Source organism: Diplotaxodon limnothrissa, linkage group LG6, assembly GCF_057381915.1.
Source record: "Diplotaxodon limnothrissa isolate DT_005_m linkage group LG6, D_limnothrissa_male_GT1.1, whole genome shotgun sequence".
Lineage (NCBI taxonomy): Eukaryota > Metazoa > Chordata > Actinopteri > Cichliformes > Cichlidae > Diplotaxodon > Diplotaxodon limnothrissa.
Genome location: NC_140601.1, coordinates 24478360 through 24496288, shown reverse-complemented (window position 1 = coordinate 24496288; position 17929 = coordinate 24478360). Strand labels below are relative to the sequence as shown.

At 40.6% G+C, this 17929-nt stretch overlaps 1 protein-coding gene across 1 annotated transcript in view; it reads left to right on the top strand.

The window, feature by feature from the left end:
• zcchc7 (zinc finger, CCHC domain containing 7) overlaps nt 1–17929 on the top strand; it is a 51677-nt gene extending 33748 nt beyond the window's left edge. The window contains exons 7-10 of the mRNA XM_085356998.1: nt 1000–1035; nt 13168–13263; nt 14472–14589; nt 16051–17929. Coding sequence (XP_085213124.1) covers nt 1000–1035; nt 13168–13263; nt 14472–14589; nt 16051–16664 — 864 coding nt within the window. The 3' untranslated portion in view covers nt 16665–17929. The remainder of the gene's footprint in view (nt 1–999; nt 1036–13167; nt 13264–14471; nt 14590–16050) is intronic.

Below are 17929 nucleotides of genomic sequence, written 5' to 3'. Positions count from 1 at the left end.
ATAGATTAGACACAAGAGACACCTTTATGAATGGAAATAACAGAGGGTTTTCAACAAGGTGCAAACCATCGATTCCACTCAAGAATAGGGAGGTCAAAAAACATCTAAAAGAGCCTGCACAGTGCTTTAAAAAACCCTCTTTGAACAGATGAAACCAAGATTAACGTGCACTAGAATGATGGAAATAGAGAAATATTGAGAAGAAGAGAAGCAGTTCATGGTCTGAAGCATACCACACCACCTGCCAAACATAGTGGAGGAAGCGTAATGGATGACGTGGACATGTATGGTTGCCAGTGGAACTGGGTCACTGTTTTTTTAGATGAAGCGACTGCAGATAGAAGTAGCAGCATGAACTCTGAGGTGTACAGGGCTGTGCTGTCTGCTCAGCTCCAGCGTAATGTTGCAAAACAGGTTGGACAGCAAATGGATAATGACCCAAAGGATAATGCAGACATTAACTAACAATAATATTCTTCAATGGCCAAGTCATTCACCTGATCTTAGTTCAGCTGAGCATGCTTTTTACTTACTTGATTCATTGAATTTAATTTCAGTTCAGGTTTATTTATATAGCACCAAAGCACAATAACAGTTGCCCCAGTACACGTTTACTGTAAGGTCACTGAAAAAAGAGAGCGTAGGGAGGCAGGACTGAAGACAGACCTGCAGATTTTAAAAGCACAGACTGCAAAAATAAGGACTCCATCTATGTATTAACTACTATAAAACTATTCTCTCATTTTTTTATTATGCCAGTTTGTCCAATTACTTTTGAGCTTTTCAAAATGGGGAAAAGTGACTGTAATTTCTAAACACTTTGTTGAATACTTCATTAAAACCCCTTGAATTAAAGTTGAAATTCTGCACTACAATCACATCTTGATTGTTTGATTTAAAGTTCATTGTGGTGGAGTATAAAAAAAGTGTTGTTTTTTTTTTTTACAAAGCTTTGTAAAAGGTATTTAATGACACAGTGTGTGTGTTTTTCTTTTTCAGGCTTGTCCAGAAATCTGGAGACAGTATCACCTGACAGTGAGTATCTTTTCACAGAAAAACTCTGTCAGCAAGTGTCATAGCAGAATTCTTCACACTCCTTCCATTTCTCCAGTTATTAGTTCTTTTTTTGTGAAAGGAGGCTAATATTGTATCAGGTTCAGTCCTGAAAAATGAGAAAGGTCCCGCTTCTTTTTTAGAAACGATGCCAAAGTCGAACAGACTGTGTGCAGGGGAAAGGAGTAAAGTGTAGGTCAAGTATACCTTTTGGATCAAGGGTTCAGATGGTGTTCAGTAGTTTCCTCTGCTCGCACTCGAATCTTGAGCTCATAGATAAAAATTCTGAGATTTGTATTTTGCGTTTGTCTAATAGCTCTTTAAAATAAGGGAAGCTGCTTTTAACTTGTGGTATGAATTCATACAAATGACAGTAAAAGTGAAAACAGGAAATCATTAAACACCAAATGTGTTTTTGTTTTCTATAGAATGTTTCACCAAATATGTCTTAGTTTAGGTTTGAATTTTTTCTTCAGTGAGTACAAGTGGAAACTTTTGTAAATGTGCATATTTGATTCATTACTTTACTGAAAATATTAAATATGTAACTAATGGTACAAACAATTTTTGTATTATTATATTCATGATAAATTATTTAGCAAAACAAAGGAGGTAAAAGGAGGTGACCTGAGAACAGCAGAACGAGTGGTTTTAAGTGGAAAGTCCCAAAATTTATTAAGCTTGGGAAATTGTAAAAAGCAATTTGTGTGGGTTTAGTTTGCACCACGTTTATGTAGGATTTCTGCTCAGAGTCTGAGTTAAAGCCAAGAAAGATAAAAAAAGAAAAATGATGGTAGTGAGGAGTGATAAAGCCCAATCTAAATAGACATCTTACCTTCTGAAATTTGTCTTAAAAAATACATAAAGCAACATTGTAGTGAAACATATCAATTAATAGCTCATTAAAGTATTTTTCAGTGGAAAATACTAACAAAAATAAATGTACTTAATTGTAAAACTTTGCACTAGCACTAAGCCGGACTCTCACCACTGCTGAATTAGAGTAATTGATCTTCTTGTTACATTTATTTTTGAATCGTCAATCAACGAGGTGTTTCCATGAGTTTCATAGAGGCAAAGGTGTCATGTGATTAGTCAATAAGTCAGTCGTGACTGGTATTGACTTTGCCCTAAGTGAAGCGTGGGGGTAAGAAATATAGTAAAATATTAAAGAAGTACTAAAAGTTATGGGAAACTTGTCCTCCTCCTTTTCTTTCATCAAGTGCTCATGTGACATTAGTGTGTGTGTGTGTGTGTCTGTGTGAGACAGAAACAATGTGTCAAAGAGTAGAAAACTGTTTGACAGTCACATGGGCCATATGTCAGTGGGGAGGCATTTGCTTATTTATATCTGTGTGTTTGTGTGTGTGTCTGTATGTTTGTGTGTGTGTGTGTGCATCTGAGCGAGGGGGTGATATAGACCTCAGCCTAAGAGAAAAGAGCAGCTTGTTTGTCAATTAAAAGACGTGATAAAGCATGAAATGGGCTGCCAACACCACGTGGGACGAGGGAGTGAGAGAGGGGGAAGAAGAGTGTGTGTTTGCATATATCTTGGCATGCACTGTGTGTGTGTTAGGGGAGGTCTGTCACTCTCCTCTATGGAGATTAATTAGCAGGGGCTGTCTAATGAAAAGGCAGCATCGTTAGCGCTAGGGTAGCACGGCGGGAGAGATGGAAAGAGGAGGAGGAGGAAGTGGGAGGAGGGAGCGGGACAGAGAAGTTCCAGGGGAGACGCTGGCAGAGAAGATGGGAGTTGAGTTTAATTGTTGCTCCTGTGTTTGGCGGATGAGCCTCTATGATTTACAGCGGAGTTTCACTTTGAACCACAGACGAAACGAGAACATGCTGACGAAAGTCTCCGGTCGCCTTGCGGGATGATGAAACCATTTTGTTTTTTTGTTCCCCGCTGCACTTCCGCATGTGCGTTTGTGTGTGCAATGGTGTGCTTTAACGGGTGGAGGATTGTGACCCAGGTCTAATTGAAGTATTTAAGCCATTTAAGCACTGGGAGCAGAAGGTCGTTACAGATCCAAACTGGCATGGGGGCTAGGGGCCTGCGCAGACACAAACACAGTCTCACACATACAAACACACCCACACACATGCATACACAGAGCTCCTTCTGTTTAAGACAGCCTCATTTTATTCATGATGCTGCTTATGACCCTGAACTCCCCAATGTGAGAAGGTGTGTGTGCGTGCGTGTGTGTGTGTTTGTGTGTGTGTGTGTTCGCTTTGGGAGATGTGACTCTGTCACCTTCCGCTGGGCTCAGCCAGGTGTGAAAAGGCATTCTGTCAGACCTCCCTGCTACTGGGTCCATTTATCCTTCGCTGTGTGTGCGTGCTTGTGTGTGTGTTGGGTCCGTTTATCTTCCATGAGTGTATCTGTTGTCTGCCTGCACCTGGCCCTCAACTAACAAACTCCTCCAAACCACACAGTATAGACCACAAAGCCCTGGGGTATTTACCGAGAAAGTACGATACTGACACACATGGACACACACAAACACACACACTCCTCCTACAAATATATAGAGCAGCAAATGGGGTAAAAAGATATCCACAACATTTTCATTGTGTCTGTGTCATACAGATTTGAGCACCTTTTTTTTTTAACACAACTGTAGCACTTGTAGAAAATGTAACTGTTTCCTTTTTGAAGAACGGAGTTTACTTCTGCTGTTCAGTCTATCTTTCTTTTTCACTCTCCTACGCAAACACCACTTCACCCACCCACCCACAGACGCCCTGTTTTTTTTCTTCTCCCCCTTTCTTTTCCATTGAAGCTTACAGTGTGGGGTCACTCCTTTTCCTGCAGACCCATGTCACTACCCCCATGTATGTTATTATGTTCTTATGATTTCCACCTAATACTCTACATACTAAATATAACAAAAAACTCCCAAAATACTGGTATTATCTGGCTGAGGTCGGCCGGTGCAAAGTTCTGCCATCGACATATGTTTTGTTTTCCAGAAGGCCCTGCCGCCAACATGACTTGTTTGAACTTTTCTTTCGGTCTGTTGGTCATATGATTTCTGTTACGTGGGCATGCCTACAACTACACCTGCACTCAAGTTGCTACACAAATGGCTTTTTTAAATTTATACAAATTGCCTTTGGCCACTTCTGCATTGAGGTCAGACTGTGGAAAGTGTGACTAATAATTATTTTCATTTATATTACTGATAAATCTCTCTGATTTTATAGATTAATAAATATTTTTGCCACTGGTGATATTTCAGATTTATAGTGTTTATATGATTGAAATAAAATAGAATGGCACACATTGGTGAATTATTACATATACACCACATAATCAGCTTTAAAGACCAGTTAAATATCTAATGGGCCAATTGAACAGTCTTTTTGACAAGAGGCTAAAAGAACCATATTTCTATTTCATAGCTAACTACACGCAAGACAAAAAAGAGGAGGATGAGAGGACAGAGAAGGACAGGGTGGAAAGACTGAAGTCATGTAGGGACCAGTAGGAAAGCACGATTAAGGGGGGGATGGATGGCTGGAGGGATGATTGGATGGGGAGCGAGGTTTAGTGACCTGCTATCTGTATTCTGGCTGCTTTAATTCATGTAAATATCATGCATAAATGTGTGCATGCATACACACAACAAACATACAACTCCCAGTCACTTTTTTTTCTTGGTGCCCAGACCCTGCTCTGTTGCATTAAGACCAGAGTGCCACCCTCTGGTAGAAAGTGAAGGCTCCCTTGCCTTTAACCAATGAGTGTATGTGAAGTGGGAATTATCTTTCTTCTAACTTTTGAGACTCTGAACGAGGGTTAAAGCTCAAGCAAATGTCCTGAATGCTTGTATTTTTTTTACTTTAATAGAGATCAAGTGTCTTTACTAAAGAAAAAGAAGAAGTAGTTTCAATGTGTTTCACCTTTATAGCAGAAATGTATGTATGAACAAGGGAGAGGGAGGAAGGCAGAGGCAGTTGGAGAGGGTGGGGGAGAACTGCTGGAAGGCGGGTGGGGGTTAATGGTGAGTGCATTAAACGGTGAAGGAGACAAGAGAGTGAGCAGAGAGAGTGAATCAGTGCGCCCAGAAGCTGATTGGTGCAGGTATATCGGTGTGTGAGCATTGATTGGCCTCCCTTTAGATAGTAATGGTGACACCTGTACATCGGTGTTTATTGATCAGCAGCTCTGCCGAGTGTGTGCGTGCGTGTGTATGTGTGTGCTGAGCCAATCTTGCGATCGTGTCAGGGTGTGTGAATTGATCTTTTCCTGTGGGACAGGTGTGTAAATGTGTCGGGGTTGCCCGTGAAAAAGCGCTCCGTGACCTTCCTAGTCGACTCCAAAATGAAGCCGTTTTAACTCCCCCTCTCTTTCTCACCTGACTGCCTTTCTTTCCCCTTTCATTTAGCATGTTGTACCCTTTTATACATTTTTGTCTGTCCGTCTTTCTTCAGAAGGTATGCTCAGTTCACACATGTCTTTGTTAGCGCAAGGTTAGGACATTTTGCCCCTTAAATCCTCTTATTTCTATAGGAAAAAATGTCTCGTTAAGACAGTCGACTTTTCCAAGGTACAAAATATTTCAGGAATCCTCATTTTCTTTTCTTTGTCTGTTTTAAGTTGAGCAGAATGAATAGCTGAAGAAAAAGCTTTACTCCAAAGAGGGTCTCCCTCAGATTAATTGTGAAAAAAGACAGTTTAAAAAAAAAAAAACTTTAATAAATGTTACGTCACAGGTAACCCTGAAATCCCTCCGCTGTTGTGTAAAATAGACCTCAGTAGTGGTCGGATGTTTTGGCTGGTTTCTGTGGGGTTTATGACTTTGGTTTATATGACCGTTTAGAAATAAATATATTTACTGGATATTTAGAGGTAAATGGTAGATAATGTGTGTAATCTGATTTTTAATGGACAGAAAAGAAACATGGCTGCACTTTAGCTGTTATTCTGGTTTGAATTTATAAACATTTGTATTATTTCAGTGCAATATCATAAATGTTTTATTGCAGTAATATTAAATACAATGAAGACTGATCAAATCCTGGTGTTATTTTACAGTTAACACATTTAGATATTGTATTTGATTTTTTACGGAATTAAATTGCTGTCTGCGTTCACACAATTATTAAGTGGTATTGTTTGCTGACCTCTCTCTGTGATTGGCACACCATCTTCACCTTCATAAAAGTAAATGTTTTAGTGCTCTGAGTGTCCAAATGAGACAGATTAAGCAAAAGCATTAAGAGAAGATTGTCCTGATGCCCACACCAGCTGCGTTAAAGACAAATGAACAACTCTGATTGTATTCCTCCTATCGAAGTCCTACTTCTGCGCTGAGATCAGCCTTGGGCTTTTCTGTACACTGTGTGAAGATAGAGCGCCATTCAGTGGTCAAACAGGCAACTGCACTCCCATACGGATGCAGGGGAGGGATTTTAAGCCAGATCTTTTCAGGAGGTTTTTTTAACATCAAAAGTATTTTTACCCAGCATAACAGAACATGAATGGACTTGTGTGTTTAATTTCACAAGTAGTCTACACACATTAAACATCTCTGAACCCACCCGCCCCTCTTTCCCACCAAACAAGAAATGAAACCAACAAATACAACATGAAACACACAAACAAAAAATGATGTTGCCTTGGAGGATCAGAGGTAAACTGATTTTTTTTTTTTTTTTTTTTTTTTTTTGGGGGGGGGGGAAAAGCCAACACTCAACCAACCAACAGAATAAATATTCAGGGGGACGGCACAGACAATGGCGGAAGCATAAATGTTACCACGAGGCAGTACATGGATATGGGAACAGAAAAGAAGGCAGAAGAGCTTAAAAATCAGACACTTAGGAAACAGTAAGACATTATATGAAAGTTACAGCATACTCAGCCAAAGGTGCTGCTGTTAAAAGTCTAATTAAACCAGTGTAGGCTGTAAGTTTGCATAGAGAAATGGTTTTATATGAATGAACACTTAACTGTCACTCAGACAAAACTTAATTAAAATCGCACTCTTTCCCGCAGTAATAATATACCAACATTAAGTCTTCTCACAGGTTTAAGTTTGATCTTTATTCCACTTTTTGTTCTGTCCTTTCTTCTGTTTGGCTGACCGCTCTTTTTTTTTTTCTTACAAGAATGTCCTCAATTCAAAGTGTGCTCTGTAAAAATCCTTTAAATCCACATCTATTCAGTGAGCTGTTTTTGCTGTCTCATCATTGTACAGTACAGACTGTCCAGTCTTCTCACCTCGCCGTGTCAAAAGGCCCTCAACTCTTTATTCTCCCTCAGACTGAAGCGCTAACAGCACCGGAGGAAGGGGAAGGTGTTTGTGAAAGGAAATGGCTTTTGTGTGTCTTCAGTAGTCAGACGGATAGCACAGTTCATAAAGCAGCACAGGGCACCTTATAACAATCTAACTTCAGATGATTTATTTTAATTTCAGTTTCTCACGTCATCAGCATATTGTCATTTATAATAATCAGTTGTTTCGATTGTTTCAGTCATTATTAAGGAATCATGTTAGAATTTATTGGTACGGGCTTTTTAAGAGTCCCAGTTTCTGTTTTATGTCATGTTAAACTGATTATATTTGAATCGCATGTTGGTGATCAAAGAAACAAGTATTTTAAAAACAAGATCCTATACGCGGATTTTTCTAAAATCATCAGATTTCTGGAAGGAAAAAGACAAATTAATTATTAAGCAACATTTAGTTGTATGACAAATCATCACCTTGTACCAAACTTGCAAGAACAAAGAGTGTTTAAACCTCAATGGCATTATGTTGTTTGTTATTACACTGTTATTACATTGTCACTTAAATTTTTACATAATTGATTGAAATTTATATATATATATATATATATATATATATATATATATATATATATATATATATAAATTTAGATTAACAACGCTGAAAGCAACAACCCTTTCAGGAACCAAATCCATATGTACCAGCCACTACGAAGACTAATATCATTTTTATAAATATTTAAATTGAAATAACTTTATCAAATATGTGAAGAACTGTATTTGGTTGTTTGAAGCCAAATTTTGATCAAATTTATTTAGTAAAACTGCATTTTTTTTAGTTCATTCCCTCATGGCGACATTATGCAGACAAACTAGTTCTGCTTGTTTGGGGTTTTTAGGTGCTTCCCTTCCCAAAATACTTTGTTCAAACTACAAACAAAGGCTTAGAGGTCCTCATCAAAGCTTGCACACACTTTGCTATCCTCAGTAAGAAGACCAGGGACTCTGTATTTTGGAGTTTATTAGTATTTGGTAAAAGTGTCTTTAGATAATCTACTGGATGCACATGCAGGACCATAGGAATGTAAACAAATGCACATGTTCACGCACACACTCACACACAGGTGCAGTGTTATCAGAGGTCTTGCAGGCTTGCAGGTCATTGTGAATTTCCGCTTAGCTGGATGGTGTCGATTTGTGTGTGTGTGTGTGTGTGTGTGTGTGTGTGTGTGTGTGTAGCTGGCTGAGAATGTAAAATTAGGATTTGAAATACTGACCAGAGCATAAAAGACGCGGTCCATCTGTATGTAGTGTATCTAAATCCGTGTCTCTCATGTCCATACGTGTTGTCTATGGGTCCTATATTTAATGAAAACACAGCCTCACGCTGGCCACAGCAGAAAAGAAGCCTCTCCACTCAGCAGTGAGCACTAAGAAAAGAAATCGTACAACTTGGTTTTGAATAGATTAGCTTGTATCCCCTGTTCCGCCTTCCACGGTGTGACCAGATTACCGCCACTTGCTGCCCCTAAAGGGGGGTTTTCTCCAGAGGTGGCAACCCACCGCCTCCCAGCTCTGCATCACATTATCGTTACATTCCAGGAGCATTTTTTTTTCCTCTCTAAAGAAAAAAAAAATCCAGACTCGTACTGATTGTCTACAAACTGATTGACCAACTGACAGGAAGAGATAGGAAGAGCCTCTGGGAATTGCACTGTGTGAGTGTGAGTCCTCACCGGGTGCGGGGTTAGGGTTTCGGTCTTTGTGAACTGGGAGACACAAAGAGGGCAGGAATCACATCTGGTTATTTGGAGGATCCACTTCCTCTTCCTCATTCATGGCCTACCTAACTGCAAACATGCCGACCTCCACCTTCAGCAGTCTCCTTAAACAGATGGATTTTTGTCATTCCTGTTGATGAGTGACAGTAAACACGGTTTATATGCTTTTTTTTTTTTAATTATTCCATAACAAAAGGAGGATTAATGGTTAGGTCTGCAGTTCATTCAATGCATCCTGTCTGGGAAGATGTACACCTTACAGCCATTTCATCTCTCTGATTCACAACAGTCTAATTAATCCTCCCTGTTAACCTAATATGTACATAGTGGTATGTTGCGCGCACACACACACACACACACACACACACACACACACACACACACACACACACACACACACACACACCACAAGGCTCTGTTTGTTTTGGTATGAGCCCAGTAGTCTTGTGTTGTGAGGCTGCTCTCTATGATAAAGCATGCAGAGTTGGTCCCCTGTGGGTCCAGTAACATATGCAAACGTCTCCCTATTGCTGCAATAACATATGCAAAACAGCGCTGCTGGCCCCGGCCCCTATGCTCCCACCACCCGTTACTGTTCAGATCCCGCCCCCCTCTCCTCTTACACACACACAAGCCTGTTTGCTTCTCGGATTTTGTTTGATAACTGTGTGTGTGTCTCAGTGTGTGTGTGTGTGTGTGTGTGTGTGTGTGTGTGTGTGTGTGTGTGTGTGTGTGTGTGTGTGTTCCTTCAGATTTTAGTCTGTAACAGTCTGAGCTTTGTGTTGGCCGAAGGATTATCACAGCTTTGCCACCAGCAGCTAAGGCAAGGAGCAGAGGCGAGCAGGGCTTAGAGAGACACGGTGTATGTGTTGGGACAACTGTGGGAAAACACATTTGTGTGTGTGACAGGGAGAGAGTGCTCATGTATCTGTGCGTGCATGCATGAGAGGCCACGGATGGTTGGTTGTCTATGTCCACACAGTGGAGCCCTCAGGACCTTCTCAAATACCCTCGTACAAACTAACACACACACAAAAACTAAACCAACGCGTCATTCCTCTTCCCAGTTTCAGTCCTTTTTTTATTTTTTAGGTCAGGCTGGCTTTATGCTTTATGTGTGTGATCAAAAGCTCTTTAGGTATCAAGGGAGTCTCTCCTGTTGTGTCTGATGCTGAAAGTCTCTTCTAATGCTTGTAAGCAAGTTTATGAAGAGACATGGACATTCTCAGGGTCTTTTGGGAAATGTTTAGGTAAAGCAGATATTTTTTGCTCATGTGCAGGGTTTGTTTGTGGTTCAATCCCTGTCTGCTCCAGTCTTCATGCCATTGTGTCCTTGGGCAAGACACTGAACCCCGAGTTGCTGTCTGTAAAATGACACTCGAGTGTAAATGTGTGTGATTGTTAGATAGAAAGCACTTAGCTGCAAAAAAAGCTTGTGCAAATGTGGTATGTTGTATAAAGCACTTTGAGTGCTTGGATGGAGTAGAAAATGCACTATATAAGAACCAGTGTATTTTCTATTTAAAAACAAAAAGATGATTTCCTGCAGTATGTGCCTATTTACCTAGAGCACTGGGTCACTCTAACTTTTTTGACTGCTAAAAAATATAAAAGGAAGAAAAAAAATCACTCTGTAGGTGAACGAAAATGCATAAATACTGAAACAATCAGACTTTGCATCGGCAAAGATACCATTTTCTAATTAAATCTTTTCAAATTAGCTACATAGTTTCTTTTCTTTTTTTGAGGTTGCATGAAATACCTTACTGTGAGTAATGATCACTGTGCATCACAGCCAACGGTCCCAATCTTTAATTCAGGTGTTTTCAGTCCCATTACCACAGGTGTATAAAATCAAGCACCTAGCTGTGCAATCAGCCTTTATAAACACTTTTTTAAGAATGAGTCTTTCTAAAGAGCTCACTGACTTTGCGTTTTGTCCTGTGATTGGATGCCACCACTGCAGCAGGTTAGTCTGTTACATTCATTCCCTCCTACATGTTTCCCAATTAGCTATAAGTCATATTTTTGAAAGTGTTTAGGAATCTCTGAAATGATCTGGCCGAACATGTAAAGTTACAGAGCAGTATCAGCAAGTGCCGAGGCGAATAGTGTGTAAAAGTCTAAATGTCCTCTGGTGTTAACATCAGCACAAAAACTGTGTTCCGACAGCTTCATGTGTTACCACGACTGAGCAACTCCTGTAGGTGACATGTGCAGGTGGTACATGTGCTTTTGTCCATGTAGTGTAGCATCCACTGATGACCACCACAGCCAGCTGTGTTATTCAGGTTTTGATGGAGGTGTAATTTTTTTGTTTTTTGTTTTTTATTGAAATACTTATCTTAACCCACCAACTGACAAACATTAGCAGTGCTAGCATATAATGGCTTCCCCTTATCTAAATAATTATTTTAGCTCTTTATTCAGTCCTGTTCATTATTGGTGATTATTCCACTCAATGTTGGTACATGGCATTAATACGAAGCGAGTAGACTCTCCATAGACATAATCTGTGTAACTCAAGTTAATGCCCTTCACTCGCTATGAGTGATCCAGAACTGAACACATACCGACCAACAAGGAAAACATGTTGTTTTGCATAGCCATTGATGTTGACTCCAGTTTCCCACTCGGTTTAGACTTCAGTGGAAATGTTCCTGCTGCAAATTTATACTAAAATTATGTGTCATATTAGCTGTCGCTGCACAGCCATAGCTGTCACTCCTCACTAAACCATTTAAAAAAGATTTAGAAAGGCACCAAGCTGCGGTGATCCCTTAGGGCCTCACTCTGTTTAGATGCCCGTGATAGGCAGTGTGAGATCAGAACAAGGAGAGGAAATGAGTGAGGGATAAACGTTCATCCCGTTAATTAATATCGGATGAGGCAGAGAACTCCTCGCATGCACACGCACATTCACACCAGGTATTCACACAACTATCACAGGTTGGTGTGAGAATAAGAGGGGGATTTCGTTTCTCTCTCTCTTTTTTTCTCCGATGTCTCTCGTGCTTTCATTCATTCTGTGATCAGAGTATGTGGAGATAACGCAAGCCCAAGGTCAGGGAGAGGGAGAGACAGAGGGAGACCTACAGCCAATTTACATGAAAGATGAATGGAAAGAGGGGCAGGAAGGGTGGAGGTCGGGTGGGGGGCTCGAGACAGGGGCTGTGATCTCCTTGGGGTGCACATGTGTATGTGTGTGTGTGTGTGAGAGAGAGTTTGTGCTTGCGAGAGGTCTGTGATCTCCTGGCCTTTGTGATGGAGATGGGCCCGGCAGGCCTGACCCGATAATGACGCGACGCTCTAATAGCATTCATCCTTTCTGCCGCAAAACTACTCAAGCGGAAAAGAGAGGGAGAGAGAGGGGAAAAGTGTGAGGTGTAGATGTGGGTTTGCAGGGGTGTGTACGGAGGAGAGGGTGAAGCGGGAGGGGATGGGGAGGTTACCTAAGCTATGTTTAAGAAATGACGTGGGGCGCAAATCATTTGTAATCTCGGAATCAGGGATGAGAGAGAGGGAGGGGGCAATTTCTGCGCAGTTTTGTGGTTGTGTGTTTTGGAGAATAGCATTAGGGGGGTGTGTGTGTGTGTGTGTGTGTGTGTGTGTGTGTGTGTGTGTGTGTGTGTGTGTGTGTGTAAGTGTAACATTAGCAGTAAATGCACTCTGCCTGTGTCTCCTCTCTCTCTCTTTATCAGTGTATATTAGCTGTGGGCGCTGGAGCATGGAAGGCTTTCAGAACATTGGCCCATAGGGGACGGGACCCCATGTCCAACAAACACTCACACACACACACAGTCTGACGCACACAAACACAAACACACACAGTTACTTATCATACAGGGTCATTACAGGCCTCTAACTATACCTCGGAAATCAGTGGTTTATATCAGCGCCCCATATTCTCTGTACAATACACTGCAGTCCGCTTCATTGAGAGCATGGGAATGATGGCAGAGGAGAGGGAGAATGAGACAGAAATGGGAGGTTAAGCCACCGTTTTATTGTGTCCATCGTGTTTATCGGGGGGGATCCGATTGTGGTTTTTATTTAAAAATATATTTTTGATTATTTTTTTTTTTTTAACAGACTAAGCATGGCCCTCCTGTGAAGCAGCAACCAAAGCCCAGCAGACACTCTCATGCCTACTGCTACAACTGCTCACAGAAGGGACACTTTGGCCATGTAAGTAACCCTCACTGTCTTTCTTTAGTCTACGCTGAATTGTCTGTTATATTACATGTGTAGGTATTTGCCATTTTGTATACACCAAAAGAATAAAGGCCAAAGTGGAAGCAGATTCTTTAAAACAAAAAGAAACAATATTTTCTTTAAGGGATATATTTAATTGTAAGTACTTTTATTATTTGATTAAATAATTCTTTACTACTACTGTTAGGTCCAGTACTGCCTGACTGAGAAAAGTCACAAAATGATCTCATAATTTCAGTTTACGCAGCAGTTTGAGTCAGCAAGTTGAAATTTTGAACTAATAGCTTAAAACTTCAGCTTGGCTCTTGACTGGCAATTTTTATTTTTTTTGTGTGTGTTTTTTCCATTGTAGAAACAAGCTTCCATGACCCATTTGAACCAGGAACAACCCTGAAATTCTTCCAGCTTCTATGTTAAATAAAAATAAATAAATTCTAAGAGTTCTCATTATTTGTATTCTAAAATTTCATAAACGCTAAGCTAAAATATCAAATCATCAATAGCTTGCTGCAAAGTCGTCACGTGAAGTTAAAGATATAAATTTTTTGCAGCTTAGTTATGTTGAGAGGTTAATTTATACTTAACCCATTCACTGCCATTGACGTCTATAGACGTCAATTGAAAAACTTACGTTGACTTGGCAGTCAACGTAAATTGAACTGAAGCCCACCAGCAGTAAAAGTAGACCTGCAAGGAGGTGCAGGGTTTGCGCACGTAAGGGATTGCGCAGTGAGACAAAAATGTGGTGCAAGTGGTGGTGCAAGTCTTGTTGTGTTTCACTGCCAGCCATTTTCAAACGGCTGGCAGTGAAACACAACAAGAGTTAAAAGGCTATGCCAGCTTTATTACGAGGCTCAAATAGCAGCTTCATACAGATGTTTCTGGTCAAAATGGACTTTTTTGACAGCGGATAAGGAAACAAACACACAGACAGAGATTATTGTAGTAAGATATAACCTCCTACAGGTTTTTGTAATCAACAGCGTATTTCACATCCAACGTCTTCGGGTTTACTCATCAGGTTCCGCATGCGCAGAGTTGTTTTTTCTACAGATTCTAAAAGTAACATAATCAGCGGGATTTCTGTAGGATTGGATTTGACCTCATGTGCTGCGTTTTTATTATGTCATTTTAAATATATTGCAGGCCTTTTAATTCTGTGTCTTGTGTGTTTTCCACAGGCATGTATAAGACAGAGGATGTTCAGTGGAGTGCATCCCACAACCTCATTGATTAACCACTATGACACTGTGGAAGAGATAAGCCGCAGACAACACAGGATAAAGATCAGGGCTAAAGGTAAATCACATAAAGAAATAGGCCAGTAAATATCTATCCTTTTTATGGCTGCAGCTATTATTCATTTTTAGGCCAACGCCTCTTAGTAGCGTGTCTTGGTCTAGGCGCAGTACTAAGCTTTCCTCCATGGGCTAAAATCCTTGGGCTATATGCTTAAAAGCCTGGTCTGTGCCAGGACACCAACTAATTTAAATAAACTCTACCAATTCTGCCAAGAAGAGCGGGCAAGTGTGCAGCCGGAATTATACCAGAAGCTTGCTGATGGCCACCAAAAGCATCTGAATGAAATTCAAAATTGTGCACTTGCTTCTTGTTTTTGTTTTTTAAGTCATTAAATGGTAAATGCCCTGTATTTGTATAGCGCTTTACTAGTCCCTAAGGACTCCAAAGCACTTCACACTACATTCAGTCATCCACCCATTCACACACGCATTCACACACTGGTGATGGCAGCTACATTGTAGCCACAGCCACCCTGGGGCGCACTGACAGAGGCGAGGCTGCCGGACACTGGCGCCACTGGACCCTCTGACCACCACCAGTAGGCAACGGGTGAAGTGTCTTGCCCAAGGACACAACGACCGAGACTGTCCGAGCCAGGGCTCGAACCGGCAACCTTCCGATTACAAGACAAACTGCCAACATTTGAGCCACGATCGCCCCACAGCATTAGTGACCTATGCTGTGCAATCATTCCCCCCTGAAAAAAGAACTGTTCAAAGCAATAATTAAAAGCTGTTCAGCGTGTGAACCGTAGTGTTGCACAGTTGCATATGAGAAAACCGTGTTTGGAAAAAAACTAAACACAACATATCAGCAGAAACACCTCACACCATCTGTTAAGCACGTTGGTGGAGGCGTGAAAAATTGTGCTTGTTTTGCATCCACTGCAGTCTACTGTGAACTCCTCTGTATACCAAAGTATTGTAGAGGCTTGGCTGAAAACAGAACAGTGATTAAAGCACAGCAGGAAAATGAAGAGAATCAAGGTGATGCAGTGACTGAGTCAAAGTCCAAACCTCAGCCTGTGCCCGTGCTCAGCAATGATTTGGCGAAGAGAACTGTGCACAAACAAGTGCCTGCAGACTGAAGCAACATTGTAAAGAAGAGGGGGGGGGGGGGGGAAATTCCTCCACAATCATGTCAGATACTGACAAAGTCGTGCAAAAAAATTACTTTTGTCAACTTTTTGCTCCTAAAAATTGTTTCATAACCTATTCGGTCCTTGGGAGTACTTAGCTCTTCAGACTCTGCTTCAGCATTTTGGCGTCGCTTTGTTAAACAGATATTAGTCATGTGAGGTTGTAGTTAAATGCTGTTAAGGACCAAATTAATATTTTATGTCTTGGCACATAAGAGTTTTTATCCATCTGACTTTGTTTTTTCAATCATAAGAGAAAAAGATGAAAATCATCTAATCAAATCAGATCCAATTAATTATTTTTGTTTTTCTTTCCCCAGAACTGAAGAAAAATGGCGGTTTTCAATCTTTTTCTGAGGCCCTTCTCACACCAGGACCCCCAAAGAAGAAACAGAAGATCAGCTTTCATAAAACCAACCACCAGTCCTACCATACCCCTCGGCATACTCCTAACAACCACAATCCCAGGCCCAGCCATTTATTTTTTAATAATAATGACTTAAGTGCTGCAACACCCAAAACAAAAAAGTTTAATAAGTACAAACAACAGGAAAGCATAGGCAATGTTAAACCATGGAAACCTAAGAGACCTGTGCCCACCTCGAGAAACCCGCTGCCAGCCGCTAAACCAATTTTCGATGAAGCAGAAGACTTTCCCAGAGGGGGAGGGATGGGAGAGAAGAGGAAGAAGAGGAGAAAGAAGAAGAAAGTGAACCATGTCCCTTCAGCACAGCCAGGGGGACACACAGAGAAAAGATCTAATCCTCTCTTTGGCTCTGTTGGAGGAAAGGTGCATGGGCCTAAAGCAAAGCAAGAGAAGAGAAAAAAGAGGAAAAATCAAGCCCCCGCGACTGCTGACAAAAAAACTGGTGCGCAGATGTACCCTGCAGACGATAATCTGTTCTTCATTAAACAAAGAAAGGGCAGAAGATAGCATCTGTTTGTGTGAGGTTTCAATGTCAGAGTCTGTCAGGGCTCTGATCTCTAAAAGCAAAAGTTAAGACCGTGACTTTTAGGGGCGTGTCGCACGTTTCGTTAACTCAGGTCTCGACATAAATACCTGAAATTATTGTGGCTTTAAGGGCCTTCATGGGACCTTTTCACAAAATATTTTAACAACAGTCAAGAGTTAGGTGATGTGTATGATTTTTGGAAATATTAAAAGATGCTTCATTTAGTTGCTTCACCTCCAGGGTCCTGATTTTGTTCACAGTGGCTCGAAGTCACATTGTGATGCTTGAACAGAGCAGCATCTTTAATCTTGTTAATAACAGCTTAAAACGAGTCAGAACGCTGAAGCTGTTTATTTACTTTCCCCATGTGGTCAGTGTGAGAATACAGCTGTCCCCAGATTTAAACAGGAAGTGGCCCTTATGTTTGGAAATTGACTATGTATAAACAGCAGTTCACAATTTAGTTAGTCCAGTAAGTCACAGTTCTGTGGATTTTTAATGAAAAAGGATCATGGCCTGAAAGGAATCTGGATAATATTTGCGTAAAACCAAAAAGGTTTACTAAAACAGTTTCAGGAGTAATGGTGACTTAAAATTTATTTCTTCCCATTGGTTCCATCGTGTTGCAAAAGTCTCATTTTAAAAAAAGAAAATTAAAAATATTTGCAAGTTCAATAAGCTGATTTCCCTGTGCTTCTGCTTTGAAAGTAGTTTTTTAATGTTGCTGCTGCTCTTGGAACCAGAAGCCAGTGTATATTTAAACACGTGTTTGTGACTAATTTCATTTTCAATTTTAACTGAAGGGTAAACTGCTGCTCTTTTCTGTAACCAACCCATGCGCTTGTAATTTTTCTGTATTTATGAGCACTAATGCATCTGTTACGTACAGACTAATAGAGCAGTGATGAAAAATCAGCAGACGCCTATTTAACCGTGATCCTCTGTCATTTGATGTTGGAGAACTCTGTCAAACCTGAAAAAGATCGCTTCAGTCAGAACACAAGTATTTCTTGTATTTATTGAAGGTGATCACTTTCAGGAATGTTTTCTTGTAAGCGGACAAGTGGACTCAAACCACTGGTCCCAGATAACATGCATCACTAACATGTGGCCCCAACAGTGTTGATCATTTAAAATCAGTTGTATGCGTTCTTATTTGTTATTGTCGTAGCTAAATGAAACCCTGAAATAGGAAATCGTGTGAAGTGATCCCTTTGTAATATGACCACTGGTTATTCAAAGTGTC